The sequence below is a fragment of the Gallus gallus genome, chromosome 13, assembly GCF_016699485.2.
Source record: "Gallus gallus isolate bGalGal1 chromosome 13, bGalGal1.mat.broiler.GRCg7b, whole genome shotgun sequence".
NCBI classification, from domain to species: domain Eukaryota; kingdom Metazoa; phylum Chordata; class Aves; order Galliformes; family Phasianidae; genus Gallus; species Gallus gallus.
In genome coordinates this window covers 10,950,466-10,974,961 of record NC_052544.1, presented here as the reverse complement: position 1 = coordinate 10,974,961, position 24,496 = coordinate 10,950,466, and the positions used below count along the sequence as shown (strand labels likewise).

Here is a 24,496-nt window from a genome sequence, read left to right as displayed (position 1 = left end):
GATTGTTAAAGGAATCTTCCTTTTAACGTTGAGTAGATATTTAGCAGGGGACTTTCAAACGTGCTTTGTCAATGGACTTTTTGTTTTTTTCCTTTGAAAGTAATGGGAGCTTTTTCCTTTTGAGGACAGAGGGAATAGTTGAGGCAGCACAGTGCCTTCCCTTGGCAATCTATCCTCAGTCACCCATCCTCTCCTGATCATAGAAGTTAGTGGGACCGTAGACTGTTAGGCAGCTTTGGCCACAGGACTAATATCTGTGCAGCTGCCTTCACCATGTTAAATATCAGCCAAGGGGTAGTCGTGCTCTGTCTTATGGGGATGAATTTTAAAACCAAATTCTGTCTGTGAATGTGAGTGGTACCATGTTTTTTTGGAAAACAGATGCATCCTTTTCTAGATTAAGATTTCTTCACGCTAAGATCATGGAACTGGTTTTGTCAAAAATACCTGTTCTATCGCTATTTCTTAGCAAACAGTAATGCTAACACTTAATTTACACGTGAAGAGGCTTTACTCTTGCCGTGTCTCCATTTTGCCATCAGAGACTTCTGTGTGCAGACACTAATCTTCACCCATAAAAGTTTGATGCAGATAAGGAGACAGAAGTTGTACCTACTGCCTTTAGCTATAAAAAACACACTGGGTAAAATAAACCCTTACTTGCTAAGCAAATATGTGCAAATGTGTGCTGTGAAACTTGGGTGACATCATTCCTGAATTTAACAAATCTAGGGATCCCAGCCCTGATCTGGCCTTTGGGCAGCAATACAGTTTTCCCTTGATATTTGCTATTAGTTGAACATTAATTGCTCTGAAGTTCCCAAAATGTCCTTGGAATTGTGTTGAAAGCAAGAGTTGTAATGCCTTCATTTCAGCAGCTATCAAACTAAAAAGTCAGTGCCAACGTAAACCAGTAGTCAGGAAAGGGGATATATATGCACATTCAGATTTTTATTTTTTTAGTGCAGAATAAAGAATACCCAAATAAACAGAGCAAAATTCACGTCCCTAAATTCTGGCCAGGACATGTGCAGGTGCTTTGTAGCAGAGGCTCTGAGCCTCTGTTGGTATTCTGGTCAGGATGACATTTTTTCTCATAGGCATTAGGTGGACAGCTGGAAATGGAGCAAATACTTAAAAATGACCTCAAGTTCCAGAAAGTCCTCTAGGATAGACAGAAGGTCAGTAAGTGCCACTGCTGAATTGGTAAGGTGGTAAAAGTCTCTGCCTGTGGGGAGAGCGGGATGTGGCCCTCACTCACGTGATGGGGTGAGCCTCCTACCTCCACAGTCTCCAGCACGACTGATAGCACTCGGCTCTCATCTCCCCTGTTACTTTTGGCAGCACTTCAAGAAAGCAGTAATACTGCTGGAGGTGGCAAGGAGTGGGGCAGACAGGCTCCACGCATGCAGCCCAATCCAGCTCAGAGGGTGTAGACAGGAAGCTCACTGGGGTCGGTGCTCTGTGTGGGTGAAGGACCCAATTGCTTATTTAAGTACCCTTGTTGGTTTTTTTTCCTCTGGAGCAGCAACGTAGCTGAAATTAAGTCAGTTCTCTCTTCAACTTCCTCTGGTGTAAAAGCCTCTGGTGTAAAATCAACTCCATTGTATGGAGCCACTCCCTCTGGATTTGTTCATGTACATTTGAGAGGGGATGTCACAGAAATTCTCTGCACATGGAAAGTTTCTCAGCTGGAAAATGAATTACTTGACTTTGTTAGAAACCACAGATTTTCCAGTATTAAGGTTCCAATGGCTTCTCATCTATCTCAGAACTTTTTAACCACTACATAGGAAATCAAGAAGTTCATAGCCTATCTATGTTTTAAAGAGATGATGGTAATGCCCTGGGAAGCAAAATGCCCATTTTCTCTCCTGTTTCATTTTCATAAGCTGCACAAATCATGAAATTAAACTTGGCAATGCTTAGTAGTGCTCATGTAACAGAATAGCATGCTAGCAGAATTAAGGATCAGTATTTCTGGTCAGAACTTTTGCCTTCGGCTTTTGTTTTCTGACACATACAGTTATTTCAGAAGTACTCAGTTTGGTGAAATATAATTGAGCACAATATTAAGTCTTCTGTTTGAGGGTTGAGCATTCTCTGGTAGGGAGTGCCATGGGAGCAGCCATCAGAGGTAAGGTTGGACCTTTCATGGGATATGCCAGGCAGACCAGGAATTGTGAAGTCCAACCAGAGGGTATGTCTGTATTACATTGTCACTTGTTTCTTCGGTTCTCCTCCTCTTCAGCAAATAGCCATTGCCCGAGAAGGTGACTTGCTGACCAAGGAGCGGCTGTGCTGCGGCTTGTCCATGTTCGAGGTCATCCTGACGCGAATTCGGAGCTACCTGCAGGACCCAATCTGGCGTGGACCACCCCCAACAAATGGAGTCATGCACGTGGATGAGTGTGTGGAGTTCCACCGGCTCTGGAGTGCCATGCAGTTTGTGTACTGCATCCCTGTGGGCACCAATGAGTTCACTGCAGAGTGAGTGTCCAGTAGCCAGCTCTGCCATTAGCTCATGAGCCCTTAGCTGCAGCAATAGCCACTGCCAGCACAGAGGTAGAGAGAGAACATGGGTACCTGAGGACAGGACTTTGTTGGACGTAGACCTAAAGAGATGCTCCCAAAGCTTCCCATCTGAATGACTGGGACAAAGGGAGAAGACAAAGAGGAACACAGAGACATGCCCAAGGTGCCCTGCAGAAAGAAATGGGTAGATGAGCCTGAAGTCCAAGTTGAAGGCAAAGTCCCTGTGGTGCACCATGCATAGCCTGGTCCCATTCTAAGTTCATTTTTTTCTCTAACTACATACCCACTTGTCATCAATAGGACCAATTTCCCCCACCAAGGAAAGTTCCTGGTGTCATGATAGGACAGCATTTATCTAACTCCATCCTGTTCTCTCTCCATCCCATCACCCTGTCCCCATTCTAGGCAGTGCTTTGGAGATGGTCTGAACTGGGCAGGTTGTTCTATCATTGTTCTCCTTGGACAACAACGACGCTTTGACCTATTTGACTTCTGCTACCACCTGCTGAAGGTGCAGAGGCAGGATGGGAAGGATGAAATCATTAAAAACGTGGTAAGTTGAAGGGTAAGGCTCCAAAAGATCTGAACTAGCACACATCTCTGTTTTCCAACTTGCCTTGTTCAAACTCATAAATCACAAACTTTCCAGGCATTGACCTTATTCAAGCTGGATATGCTTGCTGTGAGATTTCCACCTGCAGTCTCAGCAGAGAGGCCAGGATTTTAATTGGCTTGACAGTCAAATCTTTCTTCTCCCAAAGCTTTTCCTTTCTTCCTGGGGTTGGGAAGCTGGAGCAGAGAAGCTGGTATTTCCTTCCACCATTCTCTGATCTCTGTGGCTTTATCAATAAGCAGCTGGGAGTCCAGACTCTACATCGATTAACATAGAACCACACACTGACCTTGTTAATTCTGTCTTGACTCATCAAACCGTGTAATGAAGTGAGTCACCAGTCTCTGGGAGCTGCTAAGTGGAACTGTAACACGTGTTATAGCTACTTTGTATTAGCGGAGGTTTCTCAGCAGCAGGGCAGATGTACTGATGCTTTCTGGCTGGTCAAATGACATAAGACTCTTCATCTACTGTTCTTCCTTTTCACCATCCCTCCAGCCCTTGAAGAAGATGGCCGACAGGATAAGGAAGTATCAGATCCTGAACAATGAGATTTTTGCCATCCTGAACAAGTACATGAAGTCGGTGGAAACAGACAGTTCCACAGTGGAGCACGTGCGCTGCTTCCAGCCTCCCATCCACCAGTCACTGGCCACCACCTGCTAGTGTGACACTAACCCTGTGTGCTTTGGGAAGGGAGAAGAGACTGAGCCCAGGACGACTGGGAGGATGAACTTGATGGTGTGAGACCTGGCAACAAAGTAAGATTGAGTATGCTCACTACAAGGACTTACCTTCCCATCTGGCCCTGTTGAGTGCATGTTCTTCTATTCCATCCCTGTGACCAATTTTACTTGTAGCTTTTGGACTTGGGAGTGGGTGGGGGTGGGAGGGCAAAATGTGCTTTTCTTCCATGAAATCTGGTTTTCCCTGTGATTCATCCAGCCGAACACAAAAATCTGAAGCCATATTGCAGCCCCAAAGGTGGGGGATCCTGTCGGAAGAGCTATGTATTTCTACTGTGCTGGGAGCCCACTCCCACTGCAGAAGCAATGGGGAAAATCAACACCACCCATGACACGTGCCACCAGGGCTGAAGACAGACCCTGACTTCTTTTTGGGGAAGGGGGGGATGAAGGCAGGATTTTACCTATGGCAGCAGCCTCAGGAAGGAGCAGTGCAGAGGAACCATGCCAGGCTGGTTGTAGATTGCTTCCTGCTCTCTACTGAGTTGTTGGCCCTCCTAGCATCTGGCACTTGGGTTTCAGAATAGCAACGATGTAGCTGCCAAATAACTCCTCAGCTTGTCAGAGAGCTGGGGGAATTTAAAAAAGGCCTGTTTTGTTTTGTTTTTTCCCTGCTATTGGGATGTCCACTTATTTTATTTCAAAGGGTTCTCCCTTGAAGACACATCTTCCATGAAGTAAATGAAATTTCTTATGGACTATGGAAGAGGTGGCATTGGATTCGTGTGAATATGCTTTTGCACATGCTAACTTGGGTGGAAACAAACACTGATCCTGACAGGAGGCAGTTTTATTTACCTTGACCATTTGTGATCTTTGGTATTCAGCCAAGGATGAGAGCTGGGATGTGTAATTTTTGTATGTTTTGGCATGCTATTTTGCCTTGTTTTAGACAAATTCCTAGTCACAGCAACCAATTTTATTTTTATTTTTTTAAGAGAATGGTGTCTATCAGCAAGGCTTAGTAAACTTCCTGTCACACAGAAATTATGTGATTCATTAGAGAAGGTAAAACATAGGATAAGCATAATGAAAACAGCATTTTCCAGGCTCAAAAGCATTCTGAGGGAACACTGGAGTCTGTTTCCTGTTCCTATTCAGCTCATCTAATATCTCTGGATGTATTAGACACTGAGAACAAATTCAGCAGGGACTCCAAGGAGATATTCAAAACTTGTGGTTTCCCCCGCTTCCCCTCAGTGCTGTTCACTGCAGTGACACAAAACCTTGTGCCTGAAGCTAAAGAAGATCAAACCACACACTCCAGGAGGAGTATGCTGATGTCACCACTGGCAATATTTTCATTTCTCGGCTTTAGCCAGGACACAGCAGATAGTTACTGTTCAAATAGACAGATTTGGTAATAGATGTTCTTTTTGTGCATTCCATCATGCCTTGTAACCTGCACGCTACTACAGATGCTGAAAAGGCAGAGCCTGGGCCCTTATTCTTTCAAAGGAATACATCATTAATTAGTAGAAATATCCCAGCTGGAATGCATTGTCTTAGAAAACAACAGCCAGCACTGTATTAGTGCTAAAGGAGATCTTGCTGTGTGGGATGCATTTGTTCTCCCACACACTCACTCCCTCATAATCAACAAATAACCCACACACGCAAGTGCTGGACGTCTTTAAACCTTGAGTCTCCTTTAATTGCTGAGACAAATGCTTGAACCTCCGGGAGGAAACAGTGCAGCACAGAAATCTGAAAGTCAAATGGCATCTCAGGTGATCAGGCTGAACCCTTTGGGTGCCAGGGAAGGATCCAGCCTCTGGAGGCAAGTTGTTTCCCTCACACTGTGAAGAAGAGCAGCACAAGAGTGTCCAAGACCCAACAATACCAAAGGACTCCTGCTCTCCATTTACTTTCTCCACTAAGGATGCCAGTTCTGGTTTTCCATCATGTTCCAACACTCCACACTGCTGAAACTACTGGATTGAGGGAGTTTACAGATATATATTTTTAAAAGGAAGAGGAGAATTGAGCACTTTATTTTTTGTGGAAAACAAGATACAGGGAAGATAGATCCAACCAAGACCCTATTTTCCTGACCTAAATAGCAAGTGCTTGTTATTTTGGTATGAAAGCGTTGCTGATGAAGTGGCACAGATCCCTGACTGGCTCTCAGAGCCACCTCTGAGCACAGCACAAATTGAATGTTCTATGATGTCTGATATGTTATGGGATGTTGGAGCCTCGGCAGAAACCAACAGGAGCAAGAACACAGAAGGATGAGCTATGCCACACAGCCCAGTCACAGCTAGCTAGACAGAACAGGAGTTCTAAGTTGAATATAAGTGTCTGTTTAGGTTTGCAGTGAGTCAGGAGATTTTTCCCTAAACACAACTATCACTGCATTCTTTTGCTGTAGCTTTGGCTTAATTCTCTTTAAAAAAAAAAAAAAAAGCCCCACAAAACACTGTTGGGTGTACTTGAATGGAAAGGTGGAGGAAATCTATTCTTTTCATCCTCAGATTTGCTGTCAGAAACAAACTCCTTCCCATTCTGAGGGATGAAACATTTTGAGCAAAATGTCCAAAGTGCATGAACAAAATGTAAAGTGTTTTTGACTGTAGATGTTTTTGCCTTGTTGCTCAAGTAGTTTGAGATCAGCTAGGAATAACCATATGGTCTTCACTTCTGAGATTTGATGTTATTGTCCTTATGTTATCTACTTGATTCAAATAGCCTTTAGCTCCAGTTTTCTAACCCTCCCCCCCTTCACTCTATACAAGAAAGGTTCAGGCTTATGTCTTGAAAGAACTCAGTGAAGCAGAATTTTTCTCTTCTATCCTTTTTAATGTCATAATTATATTAGTGAAAATAGGGAGCAAATTTGTGACAGTAGAGCTAAACAACAGATTGCCAAGGGGTCAGGCATACCCTCCACACTTGAAAGCTTTCTGCCAATTTTGGATGTCTTCCTTGCAGATATGCTCTAATTCAATCTGCAGAGCCCATATTATTTTTTTCCTAGGGAAACATGGGCCCCTGTATGGATAATTTAAGTCAACTGACTATGGGCTTACCTTTTTTTAAACCTACGTTTTCCCAATTACTCTGAAGTGGTTGTAACTCCTTGGGGATTACCAACCACCACATGGAATGCTTACTTCAAAGACAAGTTGCTGACTTGATACAGAAGTTAGAGAGAGGGAAAAGGATGGTCTGTACAATGAGTGAAGTCAGACTAGATGATTGTAACGTTCTCTCCAGCTTTAACATTGTGAAATGTGACTATTGGCAGTGCAGATGCCTTTCTTGGATGATGCTACACTTGACTCTCGGTGACCAATAGAAAGGGGAAGCAAACTTGTTCCAACTTAGCACTTCAGTGGTTTTCCTTTTAAACTCTGGCAGCACTTATTAGCACTGAACAACGTTAGTCTTTTTTCTCCTGCGTTACTCCAGTCCAGTAGGTTTGTGTGTGTTTGAGAACAAGAGAAAAAAGAATTGAAGGTGTAAAAAACAAAGAAAATATTCTCAAAAGCTCTTGTCAAATGTACCATATTTGTATGAAAAGCTGCTTGAGTTATTTTGTACAATGAGTTTTATTTATGGTGAGGTATATTTACGCTCGTGGTCTGATACAGTGTTAAATTTTTGATCCATATTTGCTATGCAGCTGAAGATGATATTTTGGTTTTGTATTATTATTTTTTGCTGTTGTTCTAAAGTTCAGCTAACAGAAGCTTCCATCCCCATTAGAAATGCTTCTGCAAGAGTAAAGCATCTGATACATGGTGATATGTCCCGTAACACAGCAACCAACAGTGTGCAACAAACGTGGGATGACTTTTGTGATGAAGAAAAATAAAAATTGGGCTCATTCACAAAATGGGCAAACTTTATCTGGTGGTGTCGCTGTCATTTGTGGTAGCTGTTATTTGAGGGGAGACTCTGATCGCACCTGGCAAAAGGAGAACACTAAGAGGGATGATGGCAGCATTTTGCTGCTAAAATAAATGTCAAGATTTTGTCAAAAACTCAAAAGGAAACTGCAGCTTCACGGCCAACAGTAAACAGGCCAACAAATTTTCCTATCAGAAAGTTGGTTTTTGAGGGAAACATACTTCTGCCACAGATTGTCATTCGAAAACTTGGAAGTGGATGGGGAAGGGGATGGGGGGGAATATTATAGAACTACCTGTAATAGCATTTGACAGGCCCTAGTCAAAACAAAGCTAAATGAGAGGAGCTAAATAACCTCCTCTCACTACCACAGCCCTACCAGCTCCACAGGGACTTTTTATCCCAGCAGACAGCCCTTGCTGTTTTCTTACAGATTTCCATTTGCAGTCATTCTTTGGTTCCTGTTAAAAGCCCCAGTTGCCCACCCCTTGCACTGAGCATCCAGCTCTGAGAGCATAAATGTTGGATAACCAACCCTAGGGGATCATTACCAAAACCACAGACCTACATCTGTCTTCTTTCTCGTGTATCTAAGTATCTTTATGTCCTCGGATTAATGGCACTCCGCTACTGAGAAGAACAGTTCATGAATGACTGCTTCACAATTTCAGCTGTAGCAGAGACCTTTGCTGTAACTCCTACAAGCCAGCAGCACCTTTTGAATCTAGTTTTGCTTCACGTAGAGCTCTGATGCAAACACCTAGCAGTTAAGAGCTCTATAAACAAACACTGCTGCCTGCATGTCACTTCACCTCACAGCACGTGCTGTTGATCTGAAGCTTTAGGGCCTCCATTGCCCACAGAACACCCACCTATCCATCACATCACCAACCCACCACTCCTGTTCTGCCAGCATCTGTTGTTTGTGGGGCCTCAGGGACCCAGATCATTATACTGATTGGACAGAGAAAATAACCCCACGAGTGAAGCAGGGCATGTTTGTTATGGCCTTATGAACCCACACGGCTCAGCTGCTCTACAGCAGAACCACAGATACTCGCTCTGGCACAGGGAGGGCAGCACAACTGTGGGAACCCACTGTGAACGTGACAGACTGGGAACTCCAAGCTGGTGTCATCTGAATTCCTGCAGTGTGAAATGACAGCCCCAGCCACTGCAGGCAGGGTTACCTGGAGAGATAACTTGAACTAAAAGCTGTCTGCTCAACCACATCCAGTCCTACAAGCTTTTATTTTGCTATGCTGCAGTCACCTGAACACCAGACATTTCCTTTTGCCCCTACACCACCAGGTCACTGTCAGAAAGAGGATTTATCTCCCTTCAAAGCAGTCGATCTCAAACTACACTGAGCCATAGCTGAAAATTGCAGTCCTGTTCTCAAAGCTCCCACAAGAAATGCCTAGCAGACACCCAAGGGCAGAAGCATCCACAGGCTGCTAGCAGGATGCTTCCACCATTATAACAACACACAGGATGGGTAACAACTATTTTTCCACCATTTTTTCCAGTGCAATAAAGAACTGTAGTGGAAAGAAAAGCCTTTTGATGTTGCTAAAGATATCATTTGCATGCAAAGCTGTCCTGCTTTATCCTCTGGACTCCAGTCAAGTTTTTATTGGCTTGGGGAACCAGTATTTCAGGAGGAACCACATTGCTACAAGATGAGCCACTATGGCAGACTCCCTGATTTCTGATGAGGTGAACCTTATTTTTAAGGAAGCACCTGATGTGAGTATCAACCACTGAGCTCACAGCTTGGAGCTGAATTCCCCTAATTACAGCCTTACCATTAAAACGAGGATATGAACCAATAACAGAGGCACTGTTTGCATCCCTGCTTTATCGTTATCGGTCTGAACTTGCCCTTGACTAAGTGTTGCAGGCAATTCTTTTCCAAGCCTTCCTGGCTTTTAACTCCCTTATTGCCATATGCAGCCTTGCTAAATCCATCAAATGCAACTCCTGTGACTTAGTGACTTTATATACAACATCCCCACAGCCCCTATAGGAGAAAGATGTGACACACATGTACCACAGCTGATTGCATCATCTAAGTGAAGCTTCTCCCATGGTGGTGACAACTCCATGTGCTCCCTCCTGATGTCTGAGTTTGCACTGCCACATTCTCTCCTTCTGGGACCTCACCCCCTCCACATCTCCTCTCTTCCCAGAACTCAGAAGAGCTTCTCTTGGAGATCTCACCTCCTTCCCAAACCTGACAAAATAGGCCAAAGGTGTCAAAGACATTTGGGAGTGAAGATGCTAAATGTGATCACTCTTCATTTAGAAAGTCAGGCTACCAAGGGAAGGTAGAGCTGTGACCCAAAGTGCCTTTTGCTTTCCACCATCTCATCACCTCTGCTTTGGCAGCATAGTTATCACTGATAAGTCACCATCCTTTTAATTTCCTGTACCAGAAACCATTGCCTCACCATTCAGACAGCTATCAGATACTCCTGCAATGGAGGGCAGGACATGGGATCTGGCAAGCACAGCCTTCCCCAGCCACTGAGTGTGGCTGATGAACTGGCCCAATTCAAGTCAAGATGACTCACAAAACACTCAAACATGACATTTGCTGGAGAGCAGAGTCGTACAGAGATACGATCAGGTGCTGAGTGAAAGATGCACACGGTGCCGGCAGTGCCGCAGCATGATGGCGTAAGAGCAGCTTCTGAGGCAATGTTCAGGCAGTGTATTTCATGGCCAGAGAAAAAAAAAATTAAAAAGCAAATTCTCAAGCGTTAAGTCCTGCAGATCTTACATTTTATTTATTTCATTTAGTGGCTGGAGGCAGCAAAGTCTTCAACTGCAGGTGAAATCGTGCCCTGCACCTCTACTCTCTGTAGCGCAGCACACGTCCCCTGCCGGTATTTGCTTTGTGCTTGTGCTGGAGCCCAGCCTCTCTCTCTCTTTGACTCAAAGGCCAAAACAGCGATTACAGAATTCTGTCCTGACCTTCAGCAGGGAACATGCCTATGTGCAATGAGTACGTGATGAGGGAGTCCCTGCTCCCACCCAAAATCCCCACTGAGTTACATCAACCTTCCTTATGCTACAACACGTTCCTCAGTCCCACGATTTGCCCTTTGCATTAGCACACAGCCGTAACGCTAAGCAGGAAACAACAAACACCAAAGCTCACATTTGAAGGGACGCCTCCTGAACCCCTTCCTTGCTACACCACAGGGAGCAGCCCCAACCTCCAGGGCAGCGCGAGGTGTGCAGCGTAGAGACGGAGGAGAAGGAGGAGGAGCCGCCCGGGCAGGTGTGCCCGCAGCCGGCACCGGGACACTGAGAGCCCCGCGGAGGACGGAGGTGATGATGATGGAACCTCTGGCAGCCAACAGCAGCTGCAGCAACGGTGGGTGCAGCCCGGGCTGGGGGGAGCGGGGGGAAGTTTTTACGATAAGGGTGGTGAGGCACTGGCACAGGTTGCCCAAAGAGGTGGTGGGTACTCTGTCCCTGCAGACAGCCAAGATCAGGCTGGAGGGGCACTGAGCACCTGGTGGAGCTGAGGGTGTCCCCGTTCAGTGCAGGGGAATGAAACCAGATGGCCTTTAAAGGTCCCTTCTTACTCAAACAATTCTAACTCTATGAAAACAACCCCCCAGTGCCCTGGAAAACAGTTCCACAATGAAGGTTATTTTTTCCATTAGAGAAAAAGATCTTACAGAATCTTTAGAAAAACATTGGAATTTTTTTCCATTAGAAAAAAAAAAAGATGGATCTAATTCAGATCCAAACCCTCAGCTGTATTGTATGTTCAGGGGATGGGTGGAGGCTGCAGAAGGTTTAGGCAGTTTTTTGGGAGAAGAATAAGGTGGGACCCAACTCTTGGAGAGCCGTGAGCAGTTTAGCCACAGCACATCCGCCTGCAGAGGGATAGCTGTTCCATCCATATTTCCAACATGATTTGAGGCAGAAAGTTTGTCATTTACTAGAGACAGATTTTTATATGACGCTCCCACTGGGCGCTTTATTCCAGCAGAGCACAGTCACACTGTCCATGCTACACTCCCAGCTCTGATTGCAATAGGAAGATGTGCTGGGTGGGGTAGCTCAGCAATTTTCCCACCCACACAGCCACACACCCCAAGCAGGAGACTCCAGGGTTTGGTGCTTTTTGTGTGGGCAGCCATGCCTGCGTTCAGCCCTTCCACACCAGCAGGACTCGATGCCAACACTCTCACATATACGGTCTGATTTTTGGGTGGTCCTCTGCAGAGCCAGGAGTTGGACATGATGATCCTAATGGGTGCCTTCCAGCTTGGGATATTCTGTGACTCATGAGCATACAACTGTCCCTAAATAGGGAGAATAAAACCAACACAGAGAGGGAACTTTAATCTGGGATGAGCCCGTTGTCCTCTTACGAGCAATCATGTGGCCCTGCTCAGTACACAGAGCTCGGACAGATTCACAGTTACAAAATACTGGCACTGTTCCACGTTAAACTCTAAGCAGTGAGCTGCAGGCAACAGGCAGACGCCAGGATTAGGTGGCTGCAAAGTACCAAAGCCTTTGGATTAGTACTGGGCACTGGCAAGGTATAGTTCAACCTCATAATATTGGGGTTTTATGGAGAGACTCTAGCATAGATACTTGGAAATACAGATTAATTATAGTTGTCCTTGTGGTCTTCCAGTTCACAGCAAATGGCTCTGCAGGCACAGCGTATCAACAAGCTGCTTGAGCTGCATCCCATAAACCAGTCACCAAATATCCTCCTGCTTCCAGGGGAGTGCAGAGGTATCCTGAGTATGAGAGACTGATTACAGCACTGAATGGCACTCTCGATAGCCACGTCAGTAATTGTTGTATTTCCATGTTCTCACAGGGTCTCTGCTCTCCATTTCATGCCTTTCCCATCAAGTTGTGTGCCAGGTGGTCGGAGGTGCTGATCTGGCTGACCCTGTCCATGACAATGGGACTGGGGATACTTCCTGGGTAACACAGCTGGAAAGTAACTATGGATTCTACATTGGTCTGGGCTTGGCTGTCTTCTCCAGCTTCCTCATTGGCAGCAGCATCATCCTCAAAAAGAAGGGGCTGCTCCGGCTTGTGGAGAAGGGGGGCACCAGGGCAGGTAAGGTTTTGTGAGGGGCAGGAACCACACATCTACCCAAAGCCCAGCAATTGCAGGGCAACACCTCAGTGTACATATACCAGCCTTTTATCAGCAGGGAAAATAAGACCTTTTATGAAATGGGCCCCATTGCACAAAGATGAAAGTCATCCCTACGCCACAGCCTGGAGCAAGATGCACAATTTCATGCCTTCACCCCCTGCTCTCATTGCAGCTTTGCCACCAAATCCCTGAAACAAGGGTGCATCCCCATGTGCTTGAATTGCATTAGCAAAAGCCATTTATTCATGCACGCCTGCACCCCTGCGATTTGTGTGAGCCCTACTGCAGTTTTCAGAAGCAATACATCCAAAGCACGTTGCTCAACAACATGCTGGCTGATAACTTTCTTCTAGCACTGAGGTCCTGGGGTGGAGTGTGAGGTGTGCATTTGTGGATGGGGACAGTGGAGGAATGCGCCTGAGCTGAGTTGCACCGTGCAATTGGGCACAGCCCATCAACACTGCAAATATTTGCTCCAGCAGCAGCTTAAGTCCTACCTGACAGGCGACCTACTTACATAACTACTGACAAAATGATGACAATTAACATACTACTGCTTCCTACCTCTGGTATAGGAAGTGTTCTTAAGTCATTTTACCAAAGGGATTCAGTATCCTCATCTCCATGCAGGGACACAAAGGCATGAAAAGGCAAGGTGATTGTTAAGCAGCAGGTGAGCAAAGCCAATGGTATCTGTCTCCCATACATTAAGCTGTCCCCTTTGCAATGGTGAACTCATAGGTTTGATTTTCAGCATTGCATTTACACCATGAAATATCAGTGTTGTTTCAGTTGTGGAACTCCCAACATTATCTTACATTTCAGAGCCAATCTAGTTAAACGAGAGCAAACTCCTTCCTACTTGAGGATGTTTTACCAGTAATTGATGACAAAAAACAAATCACAGCCAACAAGAAAAGTTCCTCAGAAAAAAAAAACACAGCCAAACAAAACAGCAATTTCACAGTTTCTAAGGAACACCAATGCAAAACATTTAAACTTCATCACTTGTTAAGGAACCAGAAGTTTGATTATAGCAGAAAAAAATTCTGTACCTCCTGAACTCTTCTTGTCCACACTTTCATTGCTCCTTCTCCTGCCTCTCCCCTTAATCCCAGTATCTCAGTCCTGCTATGTGCACACATCAGCTTTCTCCAACACAGCTCTAGCAGTGCATAGACTGTTACCATCAGCTCCTGCTATCAGTCTCTCTGACCCATTACCCTCACAAAATCACCATGCCTAAGCTCCTGCCATAGAACAGCTTGTGGTTAAAGACCAGAGCTTGGTTAGTTCCTGGCACAATGCATCCATGTGTGCTCATTTTTATTCACTTTCCTTCATTGAGCTTCAATACCAGAAATCATTTGTCATCAGAAACAGGCAGTAAATGACAACTTCACATAAAGGCAACATTAGGATTTATAGCAGTTCAGGCTGAGACCCTAAGGCACAAAGCAACACGTAAAGCAGCAGACAACATATGGATAACTCCAGGACACCTAGAGCCTGAACCATAACAATACAGTAACACCAACTAATATACCACAGGCTCACACAATGCAACCAACCAGCTCCCCTCCTCCATAGCCATAAAAAAAAAATCATTGCCTTACCTTAGTGCCGACACATAGGTCTTCATAGAGATCCAATGGGGACGTAAGGTCCAGCACAGAAGCTCCATGGAAACAGTCTCTGTGTGGAGGCATCCAGCAAGGCACAACCATCACCACCCTCAGCCCCAGGGTCATCTGGGGAGGGACATCCAAGCCAAAGCACATTCAGCCCCCAGGACCTCAGCACAGGCATCCACTGATGGCTTTGGAGGCACAGTCGCCATTATGAACCAGTGAGGATCACCACTACAGTCACTGCAGCCAATCCCAATAATCTGCTGCTTTAGGGCAGTGGGTGCCATCACCATTGCCTTGTAAGATGAAGCAGCTGCTTTTGTTACATTTACACGTCTGCCATTAGCTGTCGCTTTCTGCCTGTGCCTTGACCCAACACAACTTCTATGTTTGCACTTTCTGTCCTTCCAAGCCATTTTCTTTGCCACACACTTCCCACTGTAGCTTACTCCTCTCCAGAGAGCTATTTGTCTCCTCTCATTGTTAACTCCTGCCTGCTTTGCTTTCCCAGGAGACGGAGGCCATGGTTACCTGAAGGACTGGCTCTGGTGGGCTGGCTTGTTAACCAGTAAGTAGAAGCTGTCTCCCTGGGTTTGCATCATTTCCAGGGTCTGTCCACTTGAACAAGGTATGAACAAGTCCAGCATCAGTAGCTCAAAGCCTTGTTTAGTTCCCTGCTTCTCTCAAGGCCAGAGGAGTCAGTAAACCATACACTTCCCCTACCATCCTGCTGCAGCCCTCCTGCAGGGCTGGTAGTACTCAGCAGCTCCATTTTGCTTGATCAAAAAGCATACGAAGACAAAAATGAATAGGGCAGCTGGCTGTACCAGGCACAGGGCAAACAGTCTCCTGTATGTGCCTCAGTAGACTGGGAAAGGTCACTGCTGCAGCAAGGGAGATAACAAGGTGTTGGTAGCAGCTCCTTTCTTCAAGAAAGTTTTTTTTTTCCCTTAGAGCAAGCCTCCAAACCTTCTTTGCGTGCTCCAACAGTACAGCACCTTTCCAAGCTAGAGCTGCACAGAGAATAACAAATTCCACAAGAAAGGTTTTCAGAGCAGTCTTGCCTGGCTCTCCCCACAGCAGTAGCAGCTGGGAATACCCCTACCTTGCTCTGCTCTGCTCCTCCAGCTCCTGCTGCACAGCCCATATGGAACCACTCAAGGAACCAGAGCAGCACACCCAGAGACAATTTATAGGTGAGGAGCAGCCTATGCCCTCCCAGCACTCTGGGGCTCCCACCACCCAGTAATGACCCATATGCACTGCAGCTGTGTGCCTGGACTGGTGATTTAATGAGCTGATGGGAGTCAGCTGTGGCCTAGTCCCAGCACCCTCGGCCTCTTTGCCTGCATAGGTTTGCATTATGGGGATGCTTCCCCCACCTGGCCCTATTTGAAGCAGTATGAAGCCCCTCTAGTAAAACCCGATCTCTAGTTTGCAAGCCTACAAGAGAAAGCACAAAAAGTGTATTGTAATTCACCGGTGTTTGCTTTTCCTGTGTTTATTCAGTGGGTGGAGGGGAAGCTGCCAACTTTGCGGCCTATGCCTTTGCTCCTGCGACCATCGTCACACCTCTGGGGGCCCTCAGCGTGCTCATAAGGTGATGTACGTGCCCAGGGTTTGCAGCTGGGCTGTTCTGCTCACCTGTTTGTCTATAAGACAGGCATACTTGGAGTAATGCAAATGTGAGGAAAGAATGTCTTCTAAAAATACCCCAACCGTTGCTGTCTTTTGGGGGCATCACCCAGAAAACACTAAACTAAGTGCCATGCACTTGAAATGCTGCATGTGGATGTGAATAACAGCTGCATACAATTCATATTAAATTACTGCAATTAGCAGTGTGTCTTCTTTCATTGCCTTCACTCTCCAGACAGTAAAAGGATATTTTTTGCAGTAATAAACAGCACTAAAAAATCTAAAAATATCAGCAATACTACATTTTTTAACTTTATCTCTGTGTTTGCCTTGAGTTTACTGAGCTTTCAGGGTATTCTGAAGCAGGATTTTCATGTAGTTGCTAAAAAGACTCTGGGCACTGGAGGTTGTATGGATGTTCCATTCCTGGGAAATGCATAAGCAAATGGAGGTTGCTGTGCTGTCTTGGGTTGTTTCAATGTCATGGAAAACAACTCTTTTTTATTTTTTTTTTCCAGACATTTTAACAGCCCCGTTATATTCACATTTCTCTGGGGCTTAATATTTCTGATGATTAAGTTAAAATTAATGTAGCAGTTTTGTTGTTGTTTTCTTTTTCCTCTCTATTGCAATGGCCCTTGAATCCACTTCTTTGGGTTCCAAAGATTTCATAATGCCCAACAGCTCATGAGTGAATTAGAAAACCTTGGAAATGTCTCCAGGATGTGCTGACACGTTCAGCGTTTTTTCACCTTGCTGATACATGAGCTGTGGTCTTCAGGGCTGCAACTCTGCAAGTTCGTCTGTCAGCAGATGCAACATGAATGTGTAATAACATGCAGGAATCCTACAGATGTATTCCAAATTGGTGTCCTTGTATCATGTATTCTACAACATTTTAGATGCTGTTTCTTCTTTAAAGGACTTTAAAGTACCAGCAGCCATTGTTTTTCTGTCCCTTGCAGTGCCATCCTGTCTTCATATTTGCTGGGAGAGCGGCTCAACCTGCTGGGAAAGCTGGGCTGCATGCTGAGCCTCGTGGGCAGCACCGTGATGGTGATACACGCCCCAGAGGAAGAGGAGGTCACCACTCTGGATGAAATGTTGTTTAAGCTGAAAGAGCCAGGTATGCAGGAGGTCGTGTTTTCTCCCTTGGGGTTGGGCAGTAGTATTGCTCTGGCCCTCGTGCCAGCTCATGTTTGAGCTCATTTGTTTCTTTCCCCTTCCAGGTTTTCTTGCTTATGCTGTGGTCCTTTTGGCTGTCTGCTTCCTCCTCATCTTGTACCTCGCACCTCGCTATGGCCGGAGCAACATCCTCATCTACCTCACCATCTGCTCTGTTATCGGGGCCTTCTCCGTGTCCTCAGTCAAGGGCCTGGGTATTGCCATCAAGGGCTTCTTTGCTGGCCAGCCTGTGCTGCAGCACCCATTGACGTGGATCCTGGTCATCACGCTGGTGGCATCCATCACTACACAAATTAACTACCTCAATAAGGCTCTAGACATTTTTAACACCTCTTTGGTGTTTCCCATCTACTATGTGCTGTTCACCACCATCGTCATCACAACTTCCATCATTCTCTTTAAAGAATGGGTGGCCATGACTGTAGTGGACATCATTGGGACAGTTTGCGGCTTCCTCACCATCATTTTGGGAGTGTTTTCACTCCATGCCTTCAAAGACATGGATGTCAATTTAGGGAATCTGCCACAGGTTCTCCAGAGTGAACAGGAGGCACCGGTCATCCGAGACGACAAGAACATCCTGATAGAAGTGGACAACTCCAGCATTGCTCCAGAGGATAAATCCAAAGTATTCATGATCTATACTTAGCGTGTTACATTTGAGGGTTTGGCGGTGGGGCACAAAACTAATCTGAGTAGGTTGATGCCACAATTCCAAATGCTGCTGAGCAATTTAAAGAAAAACAAAGAATTGAAACCAACAGTGTCTTATCCAAAGCCTGGCAGAGTTAAGCCAAGTCTTTCACTGGGCTCACACTGGATCTTTGGCATGGGGTGGCAGCAAAGTGTGTGTCAAATTGTCACTGGGCTTTAATGTATTGTGTCTCTGAAAATCCTCTTGAAATGAGTTACTCCTGGGACAAAGCCTCTTGCCATCTCTTATTGTTGGCAGGGCTAGAGTTTACTCTCTACTCCTTCCCCTGGGTAGAGATATCATTGATGTATTTATTTCTAGGCCTTGACTGATTCATTGATTTCTGTTTTTGTTTTTCCTTTCTAGGCACTTGCATGAACTCTAAAATACACAACAGTATCTCAAACGAAGGTAAAAAAATGAGGACTGAATGTTGTACTCCTGCTGTTCACATTCTGCTTATCCACATTTAATTATTCTGCAACTTTGGATGAAGAATATTGGTAAATGGTGAATTTTGGTGAACTTTGGAATAAGTGTCAGGACCCAAGCCATAAAGTGTTTATATGGGACTGTGGCAGATAAATCATTTTACACTTTTGTTTGTGAGGTACAGGAGCTTCCCAGCAGCACAATATTAATTAGTTTTATGCAACTTTTTTTTTTTTTTTTCCATTAGAAACTGCAGTGCCCAGACTGCAGCGTTGCTGTTAGTGAAAAGCCACTGTGCCTGATCCAGGCCTCACCCAAGCAAGCAAGGGGCAGCCCCTGCTCAGGCTGGAAATCTTCAGCAGGGTAAACCCCCATCAGGAAAACTAACAACTACTGTAACACTTCTTAATGACTGATGAAAAATGCTTTCAGCCTGAAACACCAACCAGGTGAATGTTTTAAAGATGTTTTTCTTAGCAGGTATCCTGACCTCACAGCTCACCTTCAAAATTCCCTTGTATTTGGATCATGGGTGGGGATGCAAGGATGGGAGTCCATTTGGGCACAGCAAAGCCTGACCCAGCTGTGCCAAGCTTACTCAGTCCAGAGTTACTTACCCTGGACCGTGGCATGTACCTGTGCAGACCCAGTTGTCGGTTGTTGGGATATCATTGAATAGACTTGACTTGAGGTTGGGGCAGGGAAGATGATGCAGTTTCTTATTTTAATAACATTTCAGTACTTTTTTTTTTTTTTTTTTTTTAAATGTGGAAAGGGAAATAAAGGCTTTTTCTAACAACCCATGGAGGTGGATCTGAAAGATTTTAATGACTTGGCTGATTTTGCAGAAGGAAACCAGCGCCCTCGTTTGGTTTTGCAGGAAATAATCCTAGTAATTCACTCGCTTTAATTTTGGCATCCTAATTGGTATAATGCTTTACACATTTTATTTTATAAATAGATTGCAAATAGGTGTCATCCTTCCCAGTGCCTTGGAATACGTTTAAAGAAGACAATTCCTCCAGAAATCCTGCCCTCTCTGCGCAAAAGGCACATTCAGAAAGACTGATGTAGTGAAATATCACAGCGACAGAACACTCGTTAATGACAACCTGACCAATTTATTAAAAACTAGGCAAAAGGCACGATGAATGGCATTCTTCAAGTATTTGCATAGATGCACAGAGAGCATTGCTGTAAACCTTTGGTATGTGGACATAGAAGAAAGTGAGATGTATTTTTGTATATGTTCTTCCAAGTAACATTGTCTTTAAAAAAATACCATATTTTAGCAGCTTTTACTCCTCCTGCAGTTTCCATTATCATGCACTTATACACATGTGAAAATTTAGAAGGACTTAAACATACCTTTCGGAGATGTTATGCTATTCCAGTAACAAAGGATTCCATTAGGATTTCCATTAGCTTTGTGGGTTTGGGGAGATTTTTTAAAAGCTTGAACCCATGCTCACATGAAATGCACTGAAAACATTCTTTTTGATGGTCCTTTCATAAAGACCACAGGCTGCTTATGCAGACATAAGACAGAGTTCCTGAGTTTGAACCTGTACTACCCGAAGCACCATACGTACCCAGGTTACTGCAAATTAGATGTCTGGGCCCCTGCCTATGAGCAGTAAAATAAAATTGGAGGGTAGTTTATATGCAAAATACCCCATCTATAGGAAAAGAATACACATACATCACCATTAGAAAGGCAAAGTCTTCTGCTCACCATTCCTTATTTCTGAGAGGAGTAAATTATGTTGGTTTTTTTTTCCAGGCATACAGAAGGTAAGAAAAGGTCCAAAATGATCAAGATAATGAATAATTAACCAGTAATTCAAGACAGACCCTGTATACTTCTTCCTTGTGAAGAAAGAGGTAGTAAAGTTGCAAAAACTGATGTGGTTTCAATCATCCTATATCTATACTTCTGTGTGTGGCTCAATGAGTGATCAGGCGTTAGCTGTTGTTGTTTTTCCTAAATAGTAGTACTTAGGGAAACACAACCAGCTGAACAAAAATATTTTTCTTTAAGCCAACAATATGATTTTTCACACGTGCAGCACCAATTACACTGTTTGAGGAGCTGTCCATGAAGTATCAGACACAACACAGTGTTACTGTGACCACAGCTCCAGAATTCCCTGTGTTCTCCTAGGAGGAGATAATAAAAGGAAATAATAATAATAATAATAAAAAGGCATTTAAAAAGGTCTTATTTTAAAATCCCTAGGAAAAAGAAAAAACCTGTAAAAAAGTCCGAACTATTAGGAGGAAAAAAACAAACATATTCACAAGGGAGGGTCCTGAGGGTAAGAACTATCCATCAACTGCTTAAAGTGCACACAGACAGCTCTCTCCATCCAAGTCCATAAAAAAAAAACCTGGAGTAAGTAAAGCTGCCCTACAAAAGCACCATGTGTCATTACTATTTCTGCTGTATTACCACCTGGTCAACATTAGAGCAGGTTTCTTACTCGTATGAGGAGTAGCCGACTTGTGCTGAATTCCTGCTCAGCACAGACCAAAAGCCTGAAGAGATGCACACAAAAGTGTCTATTGATTTGCTGTGGTACCATGTGGTGGGGAGGAGGTTTCAGCACTGGCTGCTGCTAAGCTTCCTTCTGGCCATTAGCTCCGTGTCTTGGGGGGAGAGCATCCCTGTCGTACCTTGGCTGTGTCCCAGTGACATAGGTGAGAACACACAGACAGTGCTGGGGATACTGCCAGGTCCTACAGCACAAAGACAAGGAGTGCTGGAGGACTGACAGGTTGCAGAGAGCTTGCTGAAGAAGGTTTCATGGAGAAAATAATTAATATGTTCTATTAAAGTTAACCAAAATCCAGAGTGACTTTAACCAGGAACATTTCCGTGGTTTGCTCTCTGTTGTGGCCCAGCTTGCTGGCCACTGTAAACTGTGAGTGAACTGAAGAAAATTATCAGCAGCTGCCTCCTGGTCTCCCAAGAGACAGCTGTTTCTCTATAGCACCACTGATTGCTCCTGCTGCTGCCTGGATGGGCTGAGGAAGCCAATAGGGCTAGTTCATCGATGAAAGCCTATCAAGGCCATCACCTGCACTGCCTGGAAACACTTAAATAACTGCTAAAAAACATGTGAAGCCCACATTGCCCCATCCCAGCACTGAATATTGCACAATAACATATAAATATCACATAAACAAAATGTCCATAGAAGGAAAAAGCTATTAGCAGAGAGAGAAGGTTTCCGCTTGGCATGTACCGGCTTGCTTCCTGGGTGCACTCCTACCAAGCCTGCCTGCAGCCTCTTGAGTCACATAGGAAACAGATAAGGCTAAGTAGAAAACAACCTGTGGCTGATGAAAGTTTTTCTGGATGATGAAGGCCATCCAGTCCCTCATGAAGGTCAGAGCCAGCAGGAAATACACCAGTTCATGGGTGTGCACTGGAGCCTGGCTGTCCTCTTCTCAACATGTTTACTGCTCCAGCTGTCCTAACACCAGTGTTCTGAATGAGATAGAAAACAGGGAAGAGAGAGAGGAGTGAGCACAGATGAAAGAGAAAATCCTGTTCAGTACCTTTTCTAATGCTACAGCAGACCAGGGGAAGGCTGTTCTCACACTGCACATTCACCCCAAAGGGTCACAGGGGAAACTGCTATTGTCTGCCCATAGCATGATGATGTTCGTGCAGGATTTGACATCTAGCTTCAGGTATGCTGCAGGCAGCACCTGTAATGTTTGGAGTGGAGGTATTTTTTGCTAAGGAGTTCAGTTTGCAGGCAGCTGAACTCAGCTGCTCAAAGTCTCTTATTCATTGTCCTTATTTTGGGAAATGTTCCACAGGGAAAACATATCAGAGAGGCTGAAGAAGGTTCCTGATCCTCTCTGGACTCCTCAAGATTTGTCTGGACCTTCCTGGGTTGCTGCTCTTCACTCACCTTTCTGTGTCACTCTCTCTGCCCCACTCACATAAAAGCTTAATCTGAGGAAGTGCCCAGGGATGTGGAGAAGTGAATTGGTTGTTCCAGAACATGGCATGGCTGCTTACAGCACCTGCACTGAGCAGTGCTTGCAGCCTGATTCCCTTAAGGGTCAGTCAGTTTTGCTGCAGAATTAGGACCAAGTGTATTATTTGACACAGCAAATGCTCAACAGGGAACAGGTGAAAATAGAGGCCTTTGCAGCAAAGCCCACCAACCCAACAGCCCTTCCATTGCCATCCACCACAGCTGCATAAGATTACTGCCCAAATAGCTCTGTTGCTCCCTATCGGTGCCCACCTCTGCTGCAGGCTGGAGTTGTCCTGGGATCCTGGGCCGAGTAGGAGGCAGTGGGATGGCAGGGCTGACCCCAGGCTGCGCTCTGGACCTGTTTGGGACCGGGTTGGCTGGCAAAGCTCTTTGAGGTGGCCGGGGCCTCAAAACGTCCTGCAAAAGAAAAAAAGTTTTAAGTTGTCAGACCGGAGAGATAGCCCACCTGAAAGCAGAGATGATGTTTAAATTCATTTCACATGGCCTGGGCTTCTGGATGTGGCCACAAGTATTTCCTACTTGTTTTTAATTTTTGGGAAGTCAGAGACTGCAGGCTGGGTATACAGCTGCCCACCTTGGGGTCTCTGCTTTGGACCTCACCCCAGCAACAGCACAATCTAATGCCTGTACAATGCAAAACAGGAAGGACCTAACAGACTGCATGGGAGGCACTGTCATACAGCAACTGTAAACCGTATGTGCATGCACATGTGTGCCCATACAAACATGCAGCCCTCCACCCACCTACATTGTTATTATTTTGTTTGTGCACACAGCTGTCCCTAATAGGATACTCTAAGCATTGTATTTTCCATTTGTCTAATGAATTTCAGCATAAAGTATGCCCTGGGGAGAAGTTACCCATATAGGAGCTGTCTGCCTGTTGTTGCTTAGTTTCTATGCTAAGTCTCTGGCTTACAGGTGTTGATTTAATAAACACAGCTGCACTCGCATCTTGGAGGGCACCCAAAAACCTCGCAGTCTCCTCAGACAATGTATAAACATGATGCTCGATGGCTGTATCAACTAATGCTTGGGGACCACTGCTCCCCAAGGACTGCAGGAGGGATGAGGCAAGCCAAAACTCCACAGAGCACCAGATCCAAAGAGCTCTTATAGGGGAGGTAAGTGAGCAAGTCTGGTAGATACTGTAAATGCCTAGGAAGTACACTGACACTAGCAAACAGTGAAATTAATGACATCCTGCCTATCTTCTGAATCTCGTGGCTCTTCTCCAACCCAAGAATGACAAGGTTGCTTTTCAAAACCCTAGGACAAGTGTCCCATTGAGTAGGTCTGTTATCAAGAGACTGGATGCTTTGGAGAAGGAACACAATGGGGACAGTGAGGAACTTGTCAACAAGCAGCTGGGAAGGATATCTATTCCTTATTGATTAAAGTCAGCTTCCTGCTTTTGTTTTAGTTTTCTTTCCTCCCAAAGTGCTGGCTGCTCACAGGAACAATGGAGCTAGAAACAAATCTCATTCACTAAAATAATTCTGGCTTCATTTTCTTCTATATCCTTTAGAGACGCTGCCTGGGAGCCAGCCTCCTGCTTCCTCTGTAGCTGAGGCCCTTCTCTGCAGGCCATAACCTAATAAAGCTAGCAGGAGAATTTTTGGTAAAACAGGTTTAAGTCAATCTGAGTGATTTGCAATTTTTTCCACAATAACGTGGAATCTTTATTAATTCTAGAATAAAACTTCCAGCAAGAAAAGTAAATCAATACTCTATTGCCTTAAAAACCTCAATGTTACCTTGTGGCTGGGATGCTCACGTAAGTCAGAGTCAGTCTGGGTTAAGCCCTTTGTTTCCTATGCAACATAGTGATGATCCCATTTTTGCACCATATCAGAAAAAAACCCTAAATTTATTCCATGTATTTTGCTTGAAACAATTTCTTTGTTGCTGATACTGACCAAAAAAAAAAAGGGGGGGGGGGGGGGGGGGGGGGGGGGCTACAAATAATTGTGAGTAGTTTAAATGCCAGAGTTTA

The 24,496-nt window shown here is 44.9% G+C and overlaps 3 protein-coding genes across 12 annotated transcripts in view; 2 read left to right on the top strand and 1 right to left on the bottom strand.

Annotated features, from left to right (window-relative positions):
- Positions 1-7,748, top strand: part of CYFIP2 (cytoplasmic FMR1 interacting protein 2) — a 49,715-nt gene extending 41,967 nt beyond the window's left edge. For all 9 annotated transcript variants that reach the window (XM_046900440.1, XM_414567.8, XM_025154984.3 and 6 more), the window contains exons 29-31: positions 2,252-2,490; positions 2,941-3,088; positions 3,647-7,748. In XM_046900440.1, the coding sequence (XP_046756396.1) occupies positions 2,252-2,490; positions 2,941-3,088; positions 3,647-3,814 (555 nt within the window). In that variant the 3' untranslated portion in view covers positions 3,815-7,748. The remainder of the gene's footprint in view (positions 1-2,251; positions 2,491-2,940; positions 3,089-3,646) is intronic.
- Positions 7,749-11,066: 3,318 nt separating this feature from the next.
- NIPAL4 (NIPA like domain containing 4) lies at positions 11,067-19,775 on the top strand. Of its 2 annotated transcripts, XM_004944917.5 has the most exons (7): positions 11,067-11,134; positions 12,611-12,859; positions 15,044-15,100; positions 16,042-16,132; positions 17,136-17,296; positions 17,400-17,983; positions 18,416-19,775. In XM_004944917.5, the coding sequence occupies exons 1-7, from the start codon at positions 11,092-11,094 to the stop codon at positions 18,425-18,427; spliced, it is 1,197 nt and encodes a 398-aa protein (XP_004944974.2). In that variant the 5' UTR covers positions 11,067-11,091; the 3' UTR covers positions 18,428-19,775. The 2 variants fall into 2 exon arrangements, with proteins under 2 accessions (XP_004944974.2, XP_414566.4); XM_414566.7 differs by lacking the exon at positions 18,416-19,775 and having other exon boundaries at positions 17,400-18,019.
- The window catches only part of ADAM19 (ADAM metallopeptidase domain 19), a 30,199-nt gene continuing 24,948 nt past the window's right edge, over positions 19,246-24,496 (bottom strand). Inside the window, exons 22-23 of the mRNA NM_001195122.2 lie at positions 22,750-22,896; positions 19,246-21,974 (exon numbers count right to left, since the gene is read on the bottom strand). Of these exons, the coding sequence (NP_001182051.2) occupies positions 21,900-21,974; positions 22,750-22,896 (222 nt within the window). The 3' untranslated portion in view covers positions 19,246-21,899. The remainder of the gene's footprint in view (positions 21,975-22,749; positions 22,897-24,496) is intronic.

Coding starts and splice junctions, on each gene's coding strand:
- NIPAL4 (XM_414566.7), top strand. CDS start 11,092: ATGATGATGGAACCTCTGGCAGCCAACAGCAGCTGCAGCAACG. Junction 15,101..16,041: donor GTGGGCTGGCTTGTTAACCA/GTAAGTAGAAGC, acceptor GTGTTTATTCAG/TGGGTGGAGGGGAAGCTGCC. Junction 17,297..17,399: donor GTTTAAGCTGAAAGAGCCAG/GTATGCAGGAGG, acceptor TTCCCCTTCCAG/GTTTTCTTGCTTATGCTGTG.